The 18,434-nt window shown below is 32.6% G+C and overlaps 4 protein-coding genes across 4 annotated transcripts; 1 reads left to right on the top strand and 3 right to left on the bottom strand.

The window, feature by feature from the left end:
* Positions 1–166: 166 nt before the first annotated feature.
* LOC108561702 (UBX domain-containing protein 1-like) lies at positions 167–1,574 on the bottom strand. The gene is given in 7 exon segments (XM_017919774.1): positions 167–355; positions 414–666; positions 668–1,011; positions 1,065–1,088; positions 1,091–1,314; positions 1,371–1,445; positions 1,521–1,574. Coding segments are annotated over 6 exon segments (939 nt in total). The 5' UTR covers positions 1,424–1,445; positions 1,521–1,574; the 3' UTR covers positions 167–314.
* A 2,792-nt stretch (positions 1,575–4,366) lies between these two features.
* LOC108561701 (negative elongation factor A-like) lies at positions 4,367–6,427 on the top strand. Its single transcript, XM_017919773.1, has 4 exons — positions 4,367–4,610; positions 4,665–4,919; positions 4,974–5,765; positions 5,919–6,427. Exons 1-4 carry the CDS (start codon positions 4,401–4,403, stop codon positions 6,237–6,239), a joined length of 1,578 nt encoding a protein of 525 aa, XP_017775262.1. The 5' UTR covers positions 4,367–4,400; the 3' UTR covers positions 6,240–6,427.
* Positions 6,428–8,307: 1,880 nt separating this feature from the next.
* LOC108561700 (hexosaminidase D-like) lies at positions 8,308–12,186 on the bottom strand. The gene is made up of 3 exons (XM_017919772.1): positions 11,438–12,186; positions 11,110–11,375; positions 8,308–9,717 (listed from the first exon to the last, which is right to left on the bottom strand). Exons 1-3 carry the CDS (start codon positions 11,877–11,879, stop codon positions 8,605–8,607), a joined length of 1,821 nt encoding a protein of 606 aa, XP_017775261.1. The 5' UTR covers positions 11,880–12,186; the 3' UTR covers positions 8,308–8,604.
* A 3,846-nt stretch (positions 12,187–16,032) lies between these two features.
* LOC108561698 (dimodular nonribosomal peptide synthase-like) lies at positions 16,033–18,429 on the bottom strand (the record flags this gene model as incomplete). Its single annotated transcript, XM_017919771.1, is given in 7 exon segments — positions 16,033–16,368; positions 16,427–16,877; positions 16,936–17,293; positions 17,350–17,449; positions 17,451–18,116; positions 18,172–18,234; positions 18,298–18,429. Coding segments are annotated over 7 exon segments (1,908 nt in total), but the record flags the coding sequence as incomplete, so codon positions are not given.
* Positions 18,430–18,434: the final 5 nt, after the last annotated feature.

The raw sequence follows: 18,434 nt of genomic DNA, 5'->3' as shown, positions 1-18,434 counted from the left end.
ATTAAAAGGAATTTGTTATGCAAACAAAAATACATATTGTTTCTAGGCAAAGCACAACCAACTAAAGTTGTCTGGTATTCTATTATCAAGTTATTAATGTTGCCTATATATAACATTTGTGTGAAATTTCTTATTTTTCATCCGAAATATTTTTATTTAATGGCCACAAAAAGTTTTATGTAAAATAAACGTAATAATAATTATAGAAATAAGCTTAAATTAAAAAAATAAACATAGGGCAATTAAATTCTTCCCTTTGTACAAAAAATAATTAACAGTAAGAGAATGATATTTATATATATTAAAAGCACTTATTAAATCTTCTTTACTATTAATACAGCAGTCGGGGCAAGTCCTGTAACAAATTAATAAATTAGTAATGTTCCAACAAGAATCAATTTAAAAAATTATACCCAATAAATCCAATGGTTTCTCGTAATCATCTCCATTAAAAATTTTCTTTGGGTAATTTGTCATTAGAGAAAATGAGCCTGGCTCATCGGATCTGTTCATTTCGATATAAACCCTTACAGCGGATAGGGGCTCCTTTGCACCAAAACTTTGAATCATGGTATTACCGTCGGTCAGGCGGATTTGCAGCTTAACTTCGGTGTAGTTATGGGCGACGGGTTTCGGAACTGAAGTCGTTGGCGCCTTATTTTCCACTCAACAGTCGTCGGACTATTTGAAAACTTGCTTTCCTGGCTAACTTGTCCTGCTCAATTTGCTTCATAACCCTCTGCTTAGCAATGCGCTCCTCCTCCTTTTCCCGCTTCCTTTGCTCAACAATTTTCTTTATTTCAAGATCTTCATGTTTCTTTTTTGCCTCAAGCATCTCCTTACCAGACCTAATCCTCTTCTTCTCTCTCTCCAACGCTTCCAGTTTCTCCTTTTCCTCCCTCTCCAATCTTCTTTGTCTCAACTTAGCTTCTATTTTAGCAAGTTGTTCTTTCTTTTCATCCTCAGTCAATGGTTTCTTTTCCTCAGTCGATTCTGAGAAGTTATCATGTCCTGAAACATCTCAATCAAAACAAGAAATTCATATACATTTTAACAACACATACCAGATTTCGCTGCATGGAACTCACCTCTGTTTGATTCTTAAATAATTTACCACAATCATCACACTTCAGAGATTTTGCTGTGGCAGTTTCCTCTGAGCTTGTAGCAGCACCGTGCAGGTTTTCAATTACTTCATTCACTAACGGAGCTGGCTCAAGTTCAACTTGAGGTTGCTCTGTTTCCTCATTAGTTAATAACCATTCAGTAACTTCTGTGATACTATTGCTTTTAGTTTTCTCAACAGCCAATTCTCTGAAAAATCATTTGTTATAAGTTGCAAAGAAAATTTGCATTTGTTGTTCACTTACGCCCTACGCCGGGAAAACCCCATTTCAACCAACGTATCGATTACGTTCGACATCCTCAATTCCACTTAAAACACGCTAATTACACGCGATTTTGAAAAAAAATAGCTTTAGTTTACTTAAAATTAAAGTACACAGAAAAATAATACTCACACCTGTCAAAAAATTGTCAAACGCTGAATATGTCAAATGCACTGTCAGAGACTGCAATTTAAATTTTCTTATTTGCAGTGTAATTTTCAAAATTACATCGCAAATAGATTATTCGTAAAAGCTTTGTTCATATAGATTTATATAATTAGAAAATAGGAAATCTATTAAAATTAGGTTATAAAAGCGTTGCGTAATATCCTGAATTGCATCAATTTGAAACCATGCATTTCATTGTACTTTTGGTGGTAGCCATTGTAGACATTTCTAATGCGAATAAGGAATTATTCCAGAGTCTTCTAAACAATTACAATGACTCAGAATATTTCAGTGTAGTCTACATGTCGTGCAATCTTAATGGTAATTTATTAATAAATACACGTAAAGAAACTTAACAATTTCAAATAAATGTTTTAGATATGTTTTTCGTTTCAAATATATCAACGGATAACTTTTTTCACAGCGTATTGATCACTAATGATGTAATTAACGTGCCGTATTATCCTACATTGACGAATAAATTGGTTTACATTGCTAATGGAAATTGCAGTAAATTTCCGAGTATTCTACTCGATGCTAATCAACGCGATTTGTTCGCATCTCCGCTTAAGTGGATCATTTTTAACGCAAAGTTCGAAGATTTCAAAAAAGTTAATTGTTTAGTCGACAGCGACTTAACTCTAATACAACATAGCAGTGAAAATGAGACTAAACTTACTAAAGTTTATAAATTTAGACAAGGCGAGGAATTGATAGTGGAGGATTTTGGTCGTTTTAGAAATCATACATTTATCAAAACACCAAGCTTCATTGAGATCACTGCCAATAGAAGAAGAAATCTATTTGAGATGTATTTACGTGTTTGCTTAGTCATTACTCATAACAGTACATATCAACATCTACTGGATAAAAGGTACACTTAATTTTAATATCTTTTTTTTCACTTTCGTATCGGATAGACTGTCCATAAACAATATGGTATTTTTTTATAGAAAAATATTTTTAAATAATTGAAAGCTTCCATAGAAATATATTATAAATATATACACAACAATTAAAGACTTACAGCTTTTCCTTTCTACTTCAATTTATTGTTAAGATCGGTCTGATTAAAATTTCTTCTCGACAAAAGGGGGATAATTTCGATCTACGTAAGACGGTTTTTAATATTGGGTTTAACATAAATTTAATTATCTTTCTTGATTTCAATAATATGTATATGATTACAATATATAAGTGATCATACGATTAAGATTAATTAAAAAATGTATTTTTCATAGCTTGAGGAGTCAGAAGAACAATTGTCATTTCTTACACCAGAATATATTGTTCGAACACATTTGCACTAAACCTAACGACATTTCATATGTACTAAAATTTTATGTTAATTTAAATAATAATAATAACATTTATTGCAACAAATCACCATACTACAAACTCAACAAAATAACATAATAAGAAAATAAAAATAAATTGATCTGCTGCAAAGGGCTACCGACATAGGTCTTTCTGACAGGTGTTCATTTTTTTAAGAAATTTTACGGTATTTGTTGTTAAAATTTACCGGTATTTCTGTAATCATATTAGCCGGTAAAACCTCTTATGGCACTCCTAATAACAATACATTACATACACAATACATACCCTATGAAGGGAGTTATGATATTAAATTTGACGACTTAATACGCTACTACCGCATTACGAATATCAAGTGCCTGTAGAATTAGTGTTGATATAGCATACATTTTTAAGCTACTAACCAAGTCTTGCACCATAATTACGGCGCTGATTGTTATGTCATCTTTTTTTTCTTCAAAATAGTTCTTCCAATTTCCAGTTCAAAAGAAAGACACAATTTTTTTTACTGAGACTCTATCATTTGGAGTTATTAGATTGTACTGTATCATCCAACTTTGGAATATTTGTATATTGGCTTAAATTTTTTGCTTAAAACTTGTGCGGTTTGAAAAATTCAAAAAAGGTAAATTTTAATTGACAAAATAAAAATATATTTTTTATACAACAATGATGGAATTTTCCGTTAATACTTTTTGTAGTTTCAAAGTCCTACATCAGTACAAACAGCCCGGTATATTGGATGAACGAATTACCTGCACTATGCTAGGTATTGCTGTATATTGTTTTATTAAGTATCGACTGGTGACCTTTATTATTGTTAATCATTTATATTTTTGTGGACATTTTTTTTTGCAGGTATGATTACAACATTGTCTATGTCGCATTTAATAGCATTATATTTGCAAAAATATTTTTCTATTTACATTGATATATTGCAAGTTCGAAGTGGGAAACTTCGATATTTAAAAGTCCAATAAAGTTTTCAAAATTTTAAAGTAATCTGTAAATCCTAATTGACAGAAAATATGAAATAATAATTAATATATAATTATTTTTTATAATACGTAATATGCCTCTACATTTAGCTGCATCTTGTCAACGCCAGTCACAGTTGTCTTTTCTTTTTAAAAGAGTATTAATGATAATAAATGTAATGTTGGTTGCAGTCATAAGTTAATTCTAGTTTTTGTCAGAAATGTATTTTCAAACACATTTAAAGTAAATATTATATAAAGTGCAAAGAGTATTATAATTACCTATGTTATGTGTGATGCGTTTAAAATTCTATATCTTATATATAAATATTTAGCCATTTGTAACAACCTTATATAATGTGCTAATAATGTTCAACAATTATAAAATAAAGCTTAAATTATTAAATGAGACATTTTTCAATATTTTTTTGTGATCAATATGAATAAAATTGATAATTCGGTGAACTTACAGTGAATGTTATTTTTTTGTAGGTTGGTATTCCAATATGAAGTAGGACGCACAAAATTTGTTATTTTCTCAATATCAAAGATGGCGAATATGCGTGACAGTGATACGTCCCTGTGGCTACACAATAAATTAGGAACTTCGAATGATTCTTGGACTGGTGGCTCAATATGTTCGCAATTAAACGCCGAAGTGTTACGCAATATAAAAGACTGTTTTCCCGATCTTCAGACGCAGGTCAAACTGAAGTTGCTATTAAGTTTCTTCCACATACCAAGAAGAAATATAGATGAGGTAAGAAAATCATCATTGGATTTAATTGTGACGATAAGTGAATTGATTTTCTAGTGGCGATGTGAGCTGGAACAGATTGTTGATGTTGCTGTGAGTGATTCTGATTTATGGGTCTCGATGCTGGCTGAAGCTTTAAAAACATTTCCGGCCACTGGCAGCCTGAACACAGAAATTGCAGATTTGGATGAAGTAAGACCAATATTCACAAATTTGGTGAATGATCTGAGGCATCTAGTAAAGAAACAGTCCGAACAAGTGATGTTACCCATGGAATGTCATTATTTAAATAAAGCAGCATTGGTGTCTGTGGTAAGTTATATTAATCATATATATTAATACAATACTATTTACAATTCATTTAAGGTAGGGCAGCAGCCATCATCTACAAAACATTTCACATTAAAAAAATCACCTAAATCAGCTATACTTAGATCTGATTTATTGCAAAAGGCTTCGGATGCAGCAAGCAATTTGAAAAAGTCTTCAGCTCCAGTTATACCAGTACGATCTCGAGGTATGCCGCGCAAGATGACGGATACCACCCCTCTGAAAGGTATTCCCAGCAGGCATCCTCCATCTAGTTTTCGATCAAGTCTACTAAGTGGTGGGTTAGGTAACCGACCGCCTATATCGAGACCTCATGCTGGGCGCAAGGAAGGCGGTGTTAAGTTGTTGGATATTGCTGATCAGCCACTAGGCTATGCTGCTGCTAAGAAACGGAAGCGTCAACAGGAGATCGACGATGCTAAGAAGGTGTCTGAAGTGGCGCCCAGCATTACTTCACCAACTAGTACAAATGTTACTCCTGATTATGCCGCTGGACTCACTACGCCGACTTATGCACCTACTGTCACAACTATTGCTTCAACCGGCAGTACAACGACTACCAATGTTATAACCCATACCGCTTCCGCAATTACGACGGTCACAAGTGCCACTACTCTGAAATCTTCTACAGAGAAGGAAACTGCACCTACTGTAGTACAAGGGATTAATCCTATGCGTCCAGTGCCTCCATTACTACCGACAACACCACAAGCACCTACTGCTTCCAGCAACCACGTTATTGTAACTACGAAACCCGTTCAACAAGTGACACAGATCAGACTGCAGCCTCCCCAAACTTCCTTACAAAGAAGAGGATTGGCATTAACCGTACGTTTTATATACTATTTCTTATTGGAAATACATTAAAATAACATGCATTATATGGAAATATTTAAAAGAGAATAGAACTAATTAAATGACTATCAATTTGAATTTAGGATATTTAGTTTTTAATATTAAATTATTTGTGTGTGTTTACAGAGAGAACAAATGTTGGAAGCCCAAGATATGTTCCGAACTGCAAACAAGGTGACCAGGCCAGAGAAAGCTTTGATACTAGGATTCATGGCTGGTTCCAGAGATAATCCATGTCCGCATTTGGGCAACATCGTGACGATAAAATTGTCCGAAGATCAAGAGAATGTTCTGCAGCCTGATGATACGTATTTGACGATGCTCGTTGAAACTCATTTCCAAATGAACTACAATAACGGCGAGTGGAAACGTATAAAGAAGTATAGACATGTGGAACATGTGGTCGATCAGATTCCCCAAAAAACGCAAGCCGCCGCATTAGTGTAAGACGATATTATATGATGTTATATTGGTAACTTAAGAGAGTTTTATTATTTGTGACTGGAAACAAAAAAACTAAATAAATATATATATATATAATATAGAATATATTTTATATTGTGAAATATAAGAGAAAATAATTCTGTTTTGAAGATGCAGAATGTTAAAATAATAAATAAATATTACGTTGGTTTTTAATTGTGTTGGTCTTATAATTTTATTAATTTAATCATGATTATAAGAATACAAACAACGCTAATTGAGCGTAACTTTTCGTACAAATGTACGTTTTGTAATATTAGATTAATTAATTCCCGTACAAAACTTTTTTTAATGAATTATTCGAAACTCAATTTAACATGTACAACTCAAATACACAATATGAATTCTCCATATACAGACATAAAGATTTATTTCCGAGAGCGCAAATAATTATATACGTATTATTGAACGTACTTTAAAAGGATGTATATATCAAATACAAATGTACTGAAAAAAAAAATTGTTGATCTGTAATGTAAATAATGAAATATGGTTTTATCTAATAATTTAAAAACATACCCATAATTCAATTCCAATAAATTATAGTGTTATTATATTCATTCTTACTTGTAGAAATAATATACATTTGAAATATTTACACATTTTTGTGTAAATGATATATTTTGTTATTGTAAATTATGAACTGTTAAAGGTGATTGTTTAATTATCCATTTATATGATTAAATAGATCATTGTATGTTTCTAATTTGTTAAAACTTACATTATTTTCAATGCTTTTGCTTTACTAAAGAAATACTTATAATAATACGGTTTGGAAATTTCAATATAACAAAATTTTAATTGAGTAAAATAAATTCCAAAAATATATTACACAACTATTTTTAGTGTGGTTTTAAGTCCTCGATTAATCCGGTTTCAAGCTGTGCGTGATATTGACTGAAACCGTGATACAAATATATAGTATATTTGCATCTTGAATGGAACTGATATGCCGCACTAGGCAAGGTGTTTCTCAGTGTTTCTATAGTTATAACAATTTTTATGAAAAATAATAAAATTTCATTGTTAATTTTTGTAATGTTACAATTACATATATCCATGCTTTCTTTATTCCATTCAATTTCGCTAATTGATGATTCAAGGACTCAAAATATGCACCTTGAATTTCTTTCTATATTTGTATAAGTTAGATCCAATCTAGGATATAACTGTGAGATGAAATCTTCTGGATGTCCTTGAACGACGAATTCCAATTTCGAGGAATGCGATGTAAATAACGCTTGGATGTAGTATACAATGCATAATCGTCAATTCGTGAAAAGTTACCGTCCGAATAACTTACATTTATTTATCATGCGGAAATTTGTCATGTAACTATAAAAATGATTGTTAACAAGTGAAAAATTGCATAATTAGATCTACATAATACATTTGAAAATTTACTCATGAACGGATGCAACTGTTTGTGACATATAGAACCAGGACCGCATTAAGGCTCCCTCTAAGCACCAAACTCACACCGCTGCTTCATTTAAAGATTTTTTTTTTCGTCAAACATTAAACACTTTAATTGAACTAGACTAAAAGGAAGAAATTGCGATCTTATTGAAAATATTGATACTTCTTGGAAAGGTTTCTAAATTGTCTTTAAAGAAGATAGAAAATATGGTTTTTTAGTGGAAGATTTAGAAAACTTTGTTAACAATGAAGACATAATAAATTGAGACGAAATTAAAGAAGTTCCTACCGGAAAATGTTAATAAACATATATTTAAAAACATTGAAAATATTTTTGCAGTGAAAATGAATCTGATTTTAAATCAGTGTTAAATTATTAAATAAAAGAGAAAAAAATTATGGCACTTTTTCGATTTATGGCCCAAAACCCTAAACGACCAAAGGTAAGGTAAGTAAGCCAAAGTTTTTTTTTATAACTCTTTGCCTCTTAATAATTAAAATAAGGTCGTGACGAAATTGTAACAAAATATTAGTCTAAAATGACTTTATATAATGTTAGGTGAGGTAGTAGAAATTTATTTATTGAATGATAATGGGTAGGCAATAATAAATGTAAAATACAATAAACTAGGGAATATGTTACACGTGTTTGAATATCAAAATGTGCGTGGTCTATGTGAGATTTTTAATTGAATTGAACAATGCAAAGGAATTATAGTGTGGTCTTACATAAATATTGCTTTATAGTGTACTTAGTTTTATTAATATCTTTGATCCCTTAATTAAATAAATTATTAAAGACATTAAAGGTTCGTGACTAGAATTCTTACAGTTTTGTGTCTTAAAAGATAAACATCAATGTACTTATAAATATAATATCAGTCGCATAAATTATCCTTAAATTATGTGATTATGGTACTATGATAGGCACACCTAGTCTTTGCAGATCTTTCAGTGGTGATAGGGGGCGGACAGGCCATACATTCACGTTTTTTATGGCATTCGACTGGTTCTGGAGTCGTTCCAGTTGCAGAACATAAGGATAAATCCTTTGTTCAATCCATTCCGAAATTGTATAATTATCGAATATTGAATTCATCGCGTCGAACGCGGATCTCGCAATCGAGACGACGCCGTGGTAAATCCTTGGCAGATCGGAAGTTAATTCTTCGATTCGCAATGGTAGACTGTAGTTGCGACGCAGATTGTATTCGGTGAGCCAGCCTTTGTTGCGAGTCGTTGTTCTTAGATAGTCTTGAGCTTCGAGCTCTACGGTGTTCAGGCGATAGATGAGGCGGAAAAATGGGCTACCAGGAAACATGCATCTTCCCAACTTGTCCCAAAGGAATGGATCACCCAGAAGGTTTATGAACGGCGAGTGTCTGTTCGTGTGCTGAGGGCAGCTAAGTGATCCTATGAACTGAGATTTTAGAGAGGAGTTAAAATATCCATGGCTGACAGCTAGAAGACTCAAAGCTAAAGAAGGGATGGCGGCTGGTAGGAGTTCGCAGAGTACAGCGAAGTGATCGTAACGTTGCCAACCGGTCAGGACTATACCACTGAAGCCGTCTTTGAAATTACGTTCTTGCTGCGCCATCACGTCCAGCCACCGCAGGTTATTCTCTAGGTGACGTCTTGCATCTGGCACGTACAGAGTCTCCCCAAATGCTCCCTTGAAAGCGGACGCTGTCCAGGCAGTCTTAAATACCGCAGCATATTTCTCCCATACTTGCGGTTGCACGAATCTGTATATGTCTTCGGCGTACACCCAAACCATAGGCTCTACGAGTCTTCCCAACTGAATATCCAGCATAGTCTGACTGCTCAGATGTCTAAGCATATCGTCCCATATGATTACCTTAATTCCAGCTCGTTTCTCCATTACTAAATTAGCCACGTTTTGGACGTGCCTAAGAAAGAGATTGTCGTGCAGTTCCAATCGGCACAGTTCACATTCGCCCATCTGGAATACCTCATCACAACCGATATGCAAATATTTCGATTTTGGATGTAGTTCCAATACCTGAAACACAACAAATTTGTAATTATATAAGAGTCTTTATAAACCCTTTTTAAAACTACTAAGAATGCTAATTCGATATCACGCGATTTTTCACGAAATCTAAAAAAATGCATTATGTTCGCTAATTAAGTGTATTTCTGCATTTTCGTTAATTTATATATAATTAAATACATTATTGCAAGGGCAAGGGCTAGGTCGATAACGATTGTTTCCAAGTCAGAGTCAATATTTTTTAAATTTAAATTTGAAATAACTAAATAATAAATCACATTAATCATTAATTAATTAATCACAAATATTACATTTAAAACCAATACATTGAGAGCCTTGAAAGAAATTTTAAAATCTAATTTACTTAGTTTAAGTTGAATATTTAATAGAAAATTATGGATATTTATAATTGGTTTAAAATATATTCCAAAAATGCAACTATGAGTCAAATACGTCTCATCTACTGTACGATTTAAAATATTCTATTGACATTGACAAAATATGTAAAAAAAAATATTTTATGGTTTTCGTATAGATCTATGTGATCTTCAAGGGTAATATTTAAAAACTTTGATTTATAATTCTAGTTAATATTTTGACAAATTTTGGATGTTAAAGTTGAGAAATAGAATATATTTATTTAAATAGTGATAGTAGTTCCTTGGCTCCTCTCAAAACTATTTCGTTAATCCAACTAATAATATAAATTATTTAATTAATCAAATTGTTATATAACTTTACAAAAAGAATATAAATCACAAATAATTAATAAACTGGCCAAAGGATTATCGACCGAGGTTTTTCTACCTGGGAAGATAAATTTAATGATGTAAAATAAAAAATATATTCAGGTATAGAATATGTATGAGTTTGGAATAAGGAAAATATTTAAGTTTTCATAGCAATTATCTATGATATGTAGATTTTGCGGATTTCTCGTAAAAGTCTTGTCAACACGTGATTCATACAGAATTTGAATTCTGAAAAAATTTCTATATATTTCTACTACTTTTGATGATAACCAAAATCATTGATAAATTTATAAATTAACAACACGAGACGGCTTCACCACTAATATATAATCATTTTAGAAGAGACAAAAACTTAAATCATATACTTAGATTACCTAATATTTTACGTTGTTTCGTTTCAGTAGCGGAACTTCAAATCTCTTTAAGAAAAAAATGATGGCACCTGACAAATTTTTAGATGAGGCCAACCTTGATTGTAAATAGAGAAAATTATAAAACCCTAAATAATAGTTACACAAATTGATAAAGTTCTCGGGGGTTTAGTGTGTGCTCTCGAAGGGTCACATTAAGAAAATCGTTGGACCTTGGAGTTTAGTCTTTTAGGAATGTATACGGGATTATTATTGTACTTAATTTAAATAGTAATTACCTGACTAATCATTTCTGATATGAAATCCAAGGACAAATTCTTACTGGGACATAGTGCTTGCGGACTGGTAAGAACTTCTCTAATTTTAATAAATTCTCGGTGCTTGAGCGCGAACTCCACATGTCCAAACGTTTGTATCAAAGGGATAACAGTTAATTTCAGCTCGTCAGCTGCGCGCTGAATCTCTAGAATCTGCTTCTTGGAGTATGCGTTCTTCGCTGCCAAATGCTTCAAACTCCCGTCATATGGGAACATGTCCTCGTATTCTGCGGATGTAAACAAACAGTTAAATTGTGAATGCAGAGGCGGCGGCGGCGGGAAACGTTACCTATAAGGATTCCTGTTGCACCTAAATTTTTTATCAGCGGCAGGATCCTCTTGATGTAATCGATTTTTGGCGGGGCGCCTTTCAAATCGAAGTGAACGATCCGCCGTTTCGGTACGTACGGATTTTGCCCGTCCAGGTTCACGTTCGGTATACCGAGCTTCTCTTCCACGTCCTTTCGCTCCTCTTCCTCATTCTGATCCTCCCTGCTTTGCTTCCTCCTGTGCACCCTTTCCAAACTGACCTCGTTCGCTTTGGTAGTTTTCTCGACGAACACCATTCCATTTCTTCTGTCTGCCTCCTCGGCACTTCCATTGCGGTTCTGCTGAAGCCGGCTCGAATACTGTAGTCCGAACAGTATTATCGTGATGAGAAGACCGGCGACTAGAAGGGTGGTCTTCTTCCTCCACACCGTCAGCAACAATCGCTGAGTGTAATTGTTCATTGTTTAGTTTCTTTGTGGCATTTGATTTGATCCAACTACATTATAAAGGCCGAATTGATTCTCTGTGCTTTCACTTCAAACAACACATACACACACCACTCACTCAGGCACGCACAGTTCAATCGTCTCGTTTCATTCCCCTTTTAATAATATACACACACACATGCACAGTATGTCTCCTCACCCAGTGCAAGAAATATGCTGCTGCCCCCCGCAACACGCAAACTGCGCCGGTCGTTATGTAACCATGGCATTAGCGAACGCGCGCGCTGCTCGCCGCCTCCACAGCACAATTTCAATTGCAAAGAAAAACGGTCTTTGTCATCCCATATACACTATGGACTATCAACATTGGTATTTCATATTATCAGTAATAGTATTTTAAATAATATAATATCTCACTTACTAACGTTTTGCAAAGATTTGTCTGTACGTGGATCAACAATTTTTGTAAATAAATTTTCCAAGATGTGAAATAATTATTAAAATATCTTAATCATTTTGAAATGCCATATTTAATTTGCTATAATCTTTTGAAGACATCATACAAAAACTTCAATTAAGTGAAGCATAAGGCAAAATATTGAAAATGAATAAATAAGTTACAGGATATTGTAATTAATAAAATAATTAAGATAATATAATTGACATTATAAATTTTAAATTCGTCATTTTGAAAATTATTATGTTATGAATAAATAAGTCATTAAGGTGCAACTTAAAATATACTAAAAATAACTGTATTATTTATAATCTAATTAGAAAATCAGTAGCGGTTTTCCAAGGAAATAATATATCAAAGTATTCGAAAACAAGTCAATTTATATTACTGGACCTTAATATATGAAAAAAATACCCAAAAACACATCTAGACAAATTGAAAGCAGTTGTAACTTAAATTTAGCAAAGTAAACAACATTATATTAATAATTCAATTACTAGAATGGAAAACTGCAGGAGGAGATTCCATCACCATCGCCTTGAAAAAGATATATGCTTACTTGAAAAACTTAATAGCTTACAGATAATTAATTAAGGTCATAAAACGAGTTTGAGATGAGTACTACAATTAATATAATCATTAATAACTAACTAGGATAAGTTATGTGAAATTTATTATTGCTTTATGTAGTAAATAACTATTCGTTAGTACATTATTTACCACTAACATTTACAATTGTAAGACATTATTGCAAATGATATATACGACCACTTTCCTATAAATGTTACGAAGAATCATAAGAATGCAGAATCATAAGAATGCAGAATAATTACCTTCTACACTCAGGGCCGGATTTGAGCCGATTGAAGCGATTGCGCCATCACCATGTGATATAACTTTTTATTTTTACAATTGAATTTTGGATTGTGTTTTAAATAAATATACAAAATCTATATTTAAATATGTAAAATATAACAGTTAATTAATTTTGTTATTTATAGTTGGAGGAGCCCCACAAAAAAAAATTCAATCGCACTTATTGGATCCGGCCCTGTCTACTCTATTCCATAAATATACCAAGATAGAAAATTTGAATTTATTTACTTATTTTTATTGATCCTAATTCGGAAGTTAACAAAGCTAACGATAGAAGTCGTTCTGTCTGTTTGAAACTATTTTCTTTTAAGTTTAAATTTTGATACATCTAAGAATAAAATGATTATATTAATAAATATGATTATTGGATACAAAAACTAGCTATAAAGACCTATACAAATTTAATAATTATTAAATAAAACTTTACAAAACATTGCTTTCTATTTTATATAAATCTAGATATTTAGTTTCTAAATCTAATAAAATTTTACCTTATTTTTGCACTTAACAATAATAATAAAAAGTAGTGTTTCTAGCATGTTTACTGTTACCAGTATGAATACAAACTAAAGAATAATAATTCTAGAAATAAAGCTATACACTCTGGAGAATTAGAAATCAATATATCAATTCACACAAATATATCTATTGCAACACAAATAACTTTTACCGACAGAATGAAAACAAATATTACAATAAGAAATATGGTATTTCTATTATATAATGAAATTGTATTATTATAATTATAAATACGAAAAATTAACATCATAAGATTTTTTTACTTTTGTTCGAATTTCTCATATACAACATATACAATTCTTATTTGTTCCAAACAATCATTAAAATTTATTGAATTAAATAATAATGTTAAATATTATTAATAAGAAAATAAATTAAATTTAATATAGGATTATTTTATTTAACATGCACTTCAATTAAAAAAATCATTTATTTCTGGCTCCAAGAGCAAGAGAAAGTTTGACGCTGGGCGTCATAAACACGTTAAATATAGTTGCATGGAAGAGACAAACAAACGAGGAATTTCTCACTAACTCAAAAGTATTATAAGAAGCTACCTCAAGGTGGGGGCCTATCACTGATCCCTGTGGAACTCCGCTATTTATTTATCTTTATGAACGGTCCATAAAGGTCCCGAGCATCCAAACTGTCTTATGACGGATCAATCAATAGGTAGCAAAGACTGAGGTACTGACCGAAAAGGCAAACGTATCCACATGATTCACATCATCCAGAGGTCTGAAATTCGCGCCAGAAAAAAACAGAAGCGGTGCTACTGATCGGAAGGAGAAAAATAAGATCAACAAAATTTACAATATCAGGAGGAGGACGACGGCCCTTAACACACTTTTTTTTAGATGCTGCAGATGGGATAGGATTAATCACGACGCTGGAGCTAGAAAATCTTCCGTTAAGAAAACTGGGAGATAATATCAACATATGCAATCATCATCGCAGAGTTTTAGTGAGGAAAGAATCCCACAGTACCAGGAATCCACAGTGGTGTATATGCAAAGTTTCCTCTCATCTACAAAAAAAAATACTTAACGAATGCGGAATTCATCTCACGACGAATAGGTGGATTCCTTTTGTATGTCTATGTGGTCTATGTCTTAGTTTTGTTTTTTTTTATCACATAAAAACCCATTAGTTTGACAAATAAAACTTTTTTTTGAGGAAATTTGATGTGATTTTGATGAAATTTTATTTCTATTATATTTGTATATAATTAATGTGTCGATAAATTTTTGGAGAAAAATAAAAAAAAAAATAACAATCAGTCCTCGACCTACGCGATTTTAGTTGTATCTCAGTTGTGTGCTTGCGCGAAATAAATTTCTTTCTTGGTCGTCATTACAAAAATAAAAGCTAAGTCATGTTAAACAAACGTAAAAATGATTCGCAAATTAATAATAAAAAGGTCTTATTATGGAGACCAAAAAAACACAATACTATTACATTTATCTGAATTAACTTTAGATAATGAAAATAAAATGCAATACTTCTTTATAAAAAAATATTGGCGCTGTATGTTTCACCTTCTAACAAGAAAAAAAAACATTTGTTTTTTAAATATTTGAATTTGTTCCAGATATATATATTTATAGCGCTTAATTAAAATTCTGTAATAAGTTAACCCATAGAAGACATTATTGTATCATATTCAAGGATACATTATTTTTTTGTAATATTAAAAAAAATAATATTTAGTAATGTTAAAAATTATTATGTCAACTAGATATTTAGTAAATATAAACTACTTCATTTACTACTATAATATTATTAATTATGTATTGTTTAAACAAAAAATGTATAATTGTAATGTGCTATATTATGTATTTTTATTACTTAGACTTTATTCAAGGATAAATTGCAAAAACTGCAATTATTTATTATAATTGATAGATTTACTTAATAAAAATTATTTTAAATAACTTGGCAACTACTCTCGATTTAACTATAAAGATTTATGTATAAAAAATAATTTTGTGTACTATTTTTTTAGAATTTATTTGAATTTTGCTGAATGTTTAAAAACCCTTGCATAAATGTTTCAGAAGAAAAAACAGCAAGAAGACATCCATAAAAGAATAAAAAGGTGAATTAAAACTTTATAGATAATTTTTCTCAAGCATTTTTTTTCGACATGGAACTCATTATCGTATTTTACTTTAATTTATATGGGAAAAATTGCTTTGATTAACAAGTTTTTTGCGATACGAGTAAGAACCTAGAAGGTATTATGGTATTAGGTAATAGTAAAACAGTTGACTATATCATAATTTTATTTAAAAAGAAAAATATTTTTCATAAACATTACATATCACTGTGTTTAATTAATTGAAATAGTGTTGACTCTAATATTTTGTAATATTCACCATGTGCTACATATCTAAGAATCTAAATTATCACTTTAAAACGTGCAAAGCAAAACTACTCTATCATCCAGAGTCAAATAAATTAATTTAGGAACTAATGAACTATATACACGAAATGCTGGGTAGAATAATCATCTCAGATCTCCTTCCAATGGACAATTGCTCGTTGGGTATCCGATGCTAAACCAAACGGTTTGGAGTTATCGGAAGCAACGTACGTGTTAACTTGACAATCGTACATTTCTTTATAGCCATATACGCTAGAACCCATTTGCTGTGAATCATAAGATTATTAATAAAATTAAATTAAAAATGTAAATTAGTTGACTTACTTGAGTCAAAGGACTGGTGTTTGTAGTTAGAATTCCCTTGAAATTCTTGTTTTTCGCTACAATCAACACTTGATCTTCCATATATTTCATTACTGCCACGTTTTCTTTGGACGAAAGGGAAGAGCTGGTGGCCATCATGAACGAATGCAAGACATTTCCCTTTCCGGTCGGCAATTGGTTATCCCTGACGGGACCTTCGATGGTCTCCAAGAATTCGAAAATCACGACCAGCTTGGAGGTAATTTCCACTTCCGGTTCGTCGTGCGCGTCAAAATTTAAAGAGACACCGACGATTTTCCCCGTCTCAGTGGAAATAGCCACAAAACTGAGATTCTTTTCGACCAGCGGCGCCCAGATCTTGCTCATCAATTCTGAGTAATCGGATTCGTATATGTCTGGCATAAGCCACTGCTCGAGATCGGCCTTTTGGTAAAAACTGGTGGTTATCATGCTAAAAATAATAAATGAATTAAATTAATATAATAATATTGCGTGTTTTGTATATTTACTCCAAGACATCGGCTCTGATCTCGTCGTGTAGAAATTCCATCCTAAAGATTGGAGGCTCTGTTTTCGTTAGTGTGTTATCTTTGGATTGGTGCATCCTCTCCAGGACCTCGCCTAAGTCCATAGCGGCAATAAAATCACTAATGCTGATGTAATAGGAAGCTTCGTTGAGGCAAGTAATTGTGAAGATCGAGTTTAAAGAGTTGCCTCCGATTTCGTAGAAGTTCACGTTAAGGCTGATAGTGGACCGCGCGGAACGACCTAACACAGAAGCTACGGTTTCGAAGAGTACTTTAGCAGCCGGCATTTTATCCTTCGTTACGCCTGAGTAATCAATTTCAGCCTCGAAGTGGGAGTCATCTGATGAAAGAAATATAAATTAGTTATGTTAATTGTCTCGTTGTTTGAGCACTTGCCATTATTATTGGTATATTCATAGCCTTTTAACAAGGATTGTCTGTCAATTTTTCCGTTGACCAAGAGCGGAATTGATTCCATTTGGATTACTTGCGGTATCCATGTAACTTGTTAAAACTTCTTTCAGCATGGATTCGATTTGGTTCTCGCTCATCGAAGCCTCCGTGGTGACGAAAGCTAATAAAGCTTGCTTCATTTCACCAGGTTTGTAGCATAGAGCCACGCATTTATCAACGCCCTCGATGGATGACACGGCTTTTTCCACTTCGGATAGATCCACTCGATGGCCTCTGATCTTCACCTGCGAATCAGTTCTTCCTTCATACTGAAGACAGCCATTCTCGACGCGCGCAAAATCTCCTGTGCGGAACAACCTCGAAAACATCGGATCGATTGCCAATGGATTATCAATAAACTTCTCCGGGTCTCTGCCGTTTACATAACCTGCGGCTAAATTATAGCCAGATACGAAAAGCTCACCCACGTCCCCGGCTGTTACTGGCCTATAATCCCTATCTAACAGGTAGAGGATGGTATTGTCTACCGGCCCACCTATTGGCACCTTGGTCTCGTGCTTCAGCTGACTCCTGCTTCTAATAACGTGAAAAGAAACGTCACCCATAATCTCAGTGCTTCCGTAAAAGTTGCACAGCTTGTGCTCAGAATTTTCGGGGAAGTACTTAAAAAATTCTTCTGCCAAAGATACCGAGAGGGTTTCACCAGAACACACCCATATCTTGAGATTGCTTAAAGCATTTTTATCCTTCTATAATTGATTGAATTTAATATAATTCAATTTTTAAAATCACTATAATAATTACCTTTAACTCGAGGAACATGAGCAATGATCTTAAAAGGGTTGGGACTAAGACCAGGCGTTCGATCTAAAATTAACAAATTTTAGTTTAATATTTATAGTTTAAGTATTAATAGTTTTTATTAAGTACTTGATATTTTTCCAATAAGGCGACCATTTCTTCAGGATCCTTGGTGGTTTCTTTCTTCACCACCAAAATAGATAGACCGTTGAGGAGCGGGCCCCATATTTCGGATACGCTGTCGACGAAGGTTAAGGCCGTCTTTA

The sequence above is a fragment of the Nicrophorus vespilloides genome, unplaced genomic scaffold (genome assembly GCF_001412225.1).
Source record: "Nicrophorus vespilloides isolate i.1.1-1 unplaced genomic scaffold, Nicve_v1.0, whole genome shotgun sequence".
Classification (NCBI taxonomy): Eukaryota; Metazoa; Arthropoda; class Insecta; order Coleoptera; family Silphidae; genus Nicrophorus; species Nicrophorus vespilloides.
The sequence above is the reverse complement of the archived record's forward strand: the minus strand, read 5'-3'. Positions and strand labels throughout refer to the sequence as shown.

Excerpts from the sequence above, each read along its gene's own strand:
- LOC108561700 (XM_017919772.1), bottom strand. The coding sequence starts at position 11,879 with ATGAACAATTACACTCAGCGATTGTTGCTGACGGTGTGGAGGAAGAAG. Across the intron at positions 11,376-11,437 it reads TGCAACAGGAATCCTTATAG|AATACGAGGACATGTTCCCA; the intron begins GTAACGTTTCCC and ends TTACATCCGCAG. Across the intron at positions 9,718-11,109 it reads TATCAGAAATGATTAGTCAG|GTATTGGAACTACATCCAAA; the intron begins GTAATTACTATT and ends GTTGTGTTTCAG.
- LOC108561701 (XM_017919773.1), top strand. The coding sequence starts at position 4,401 with ATGGCGAATATGCGTGACAGTGATACGTCCCTGTGGCTACACAATAAA. Across the intron at positions 4,920-4,973 it reads AAGCAGCATTGGTGTCTGTG|GTAGGGCAGCAGCCATCATC; the intron begins GTAAGTTATATT and ends AATTCATTTAAG. Across the intron at positions 5,766-5,918 it reads GAAGAGGATTGGCATTAACC|AGAGAACAAATGTTGGAAGC; the intron begins GTACGTTTTATA and ends GTGTGTTTACAG.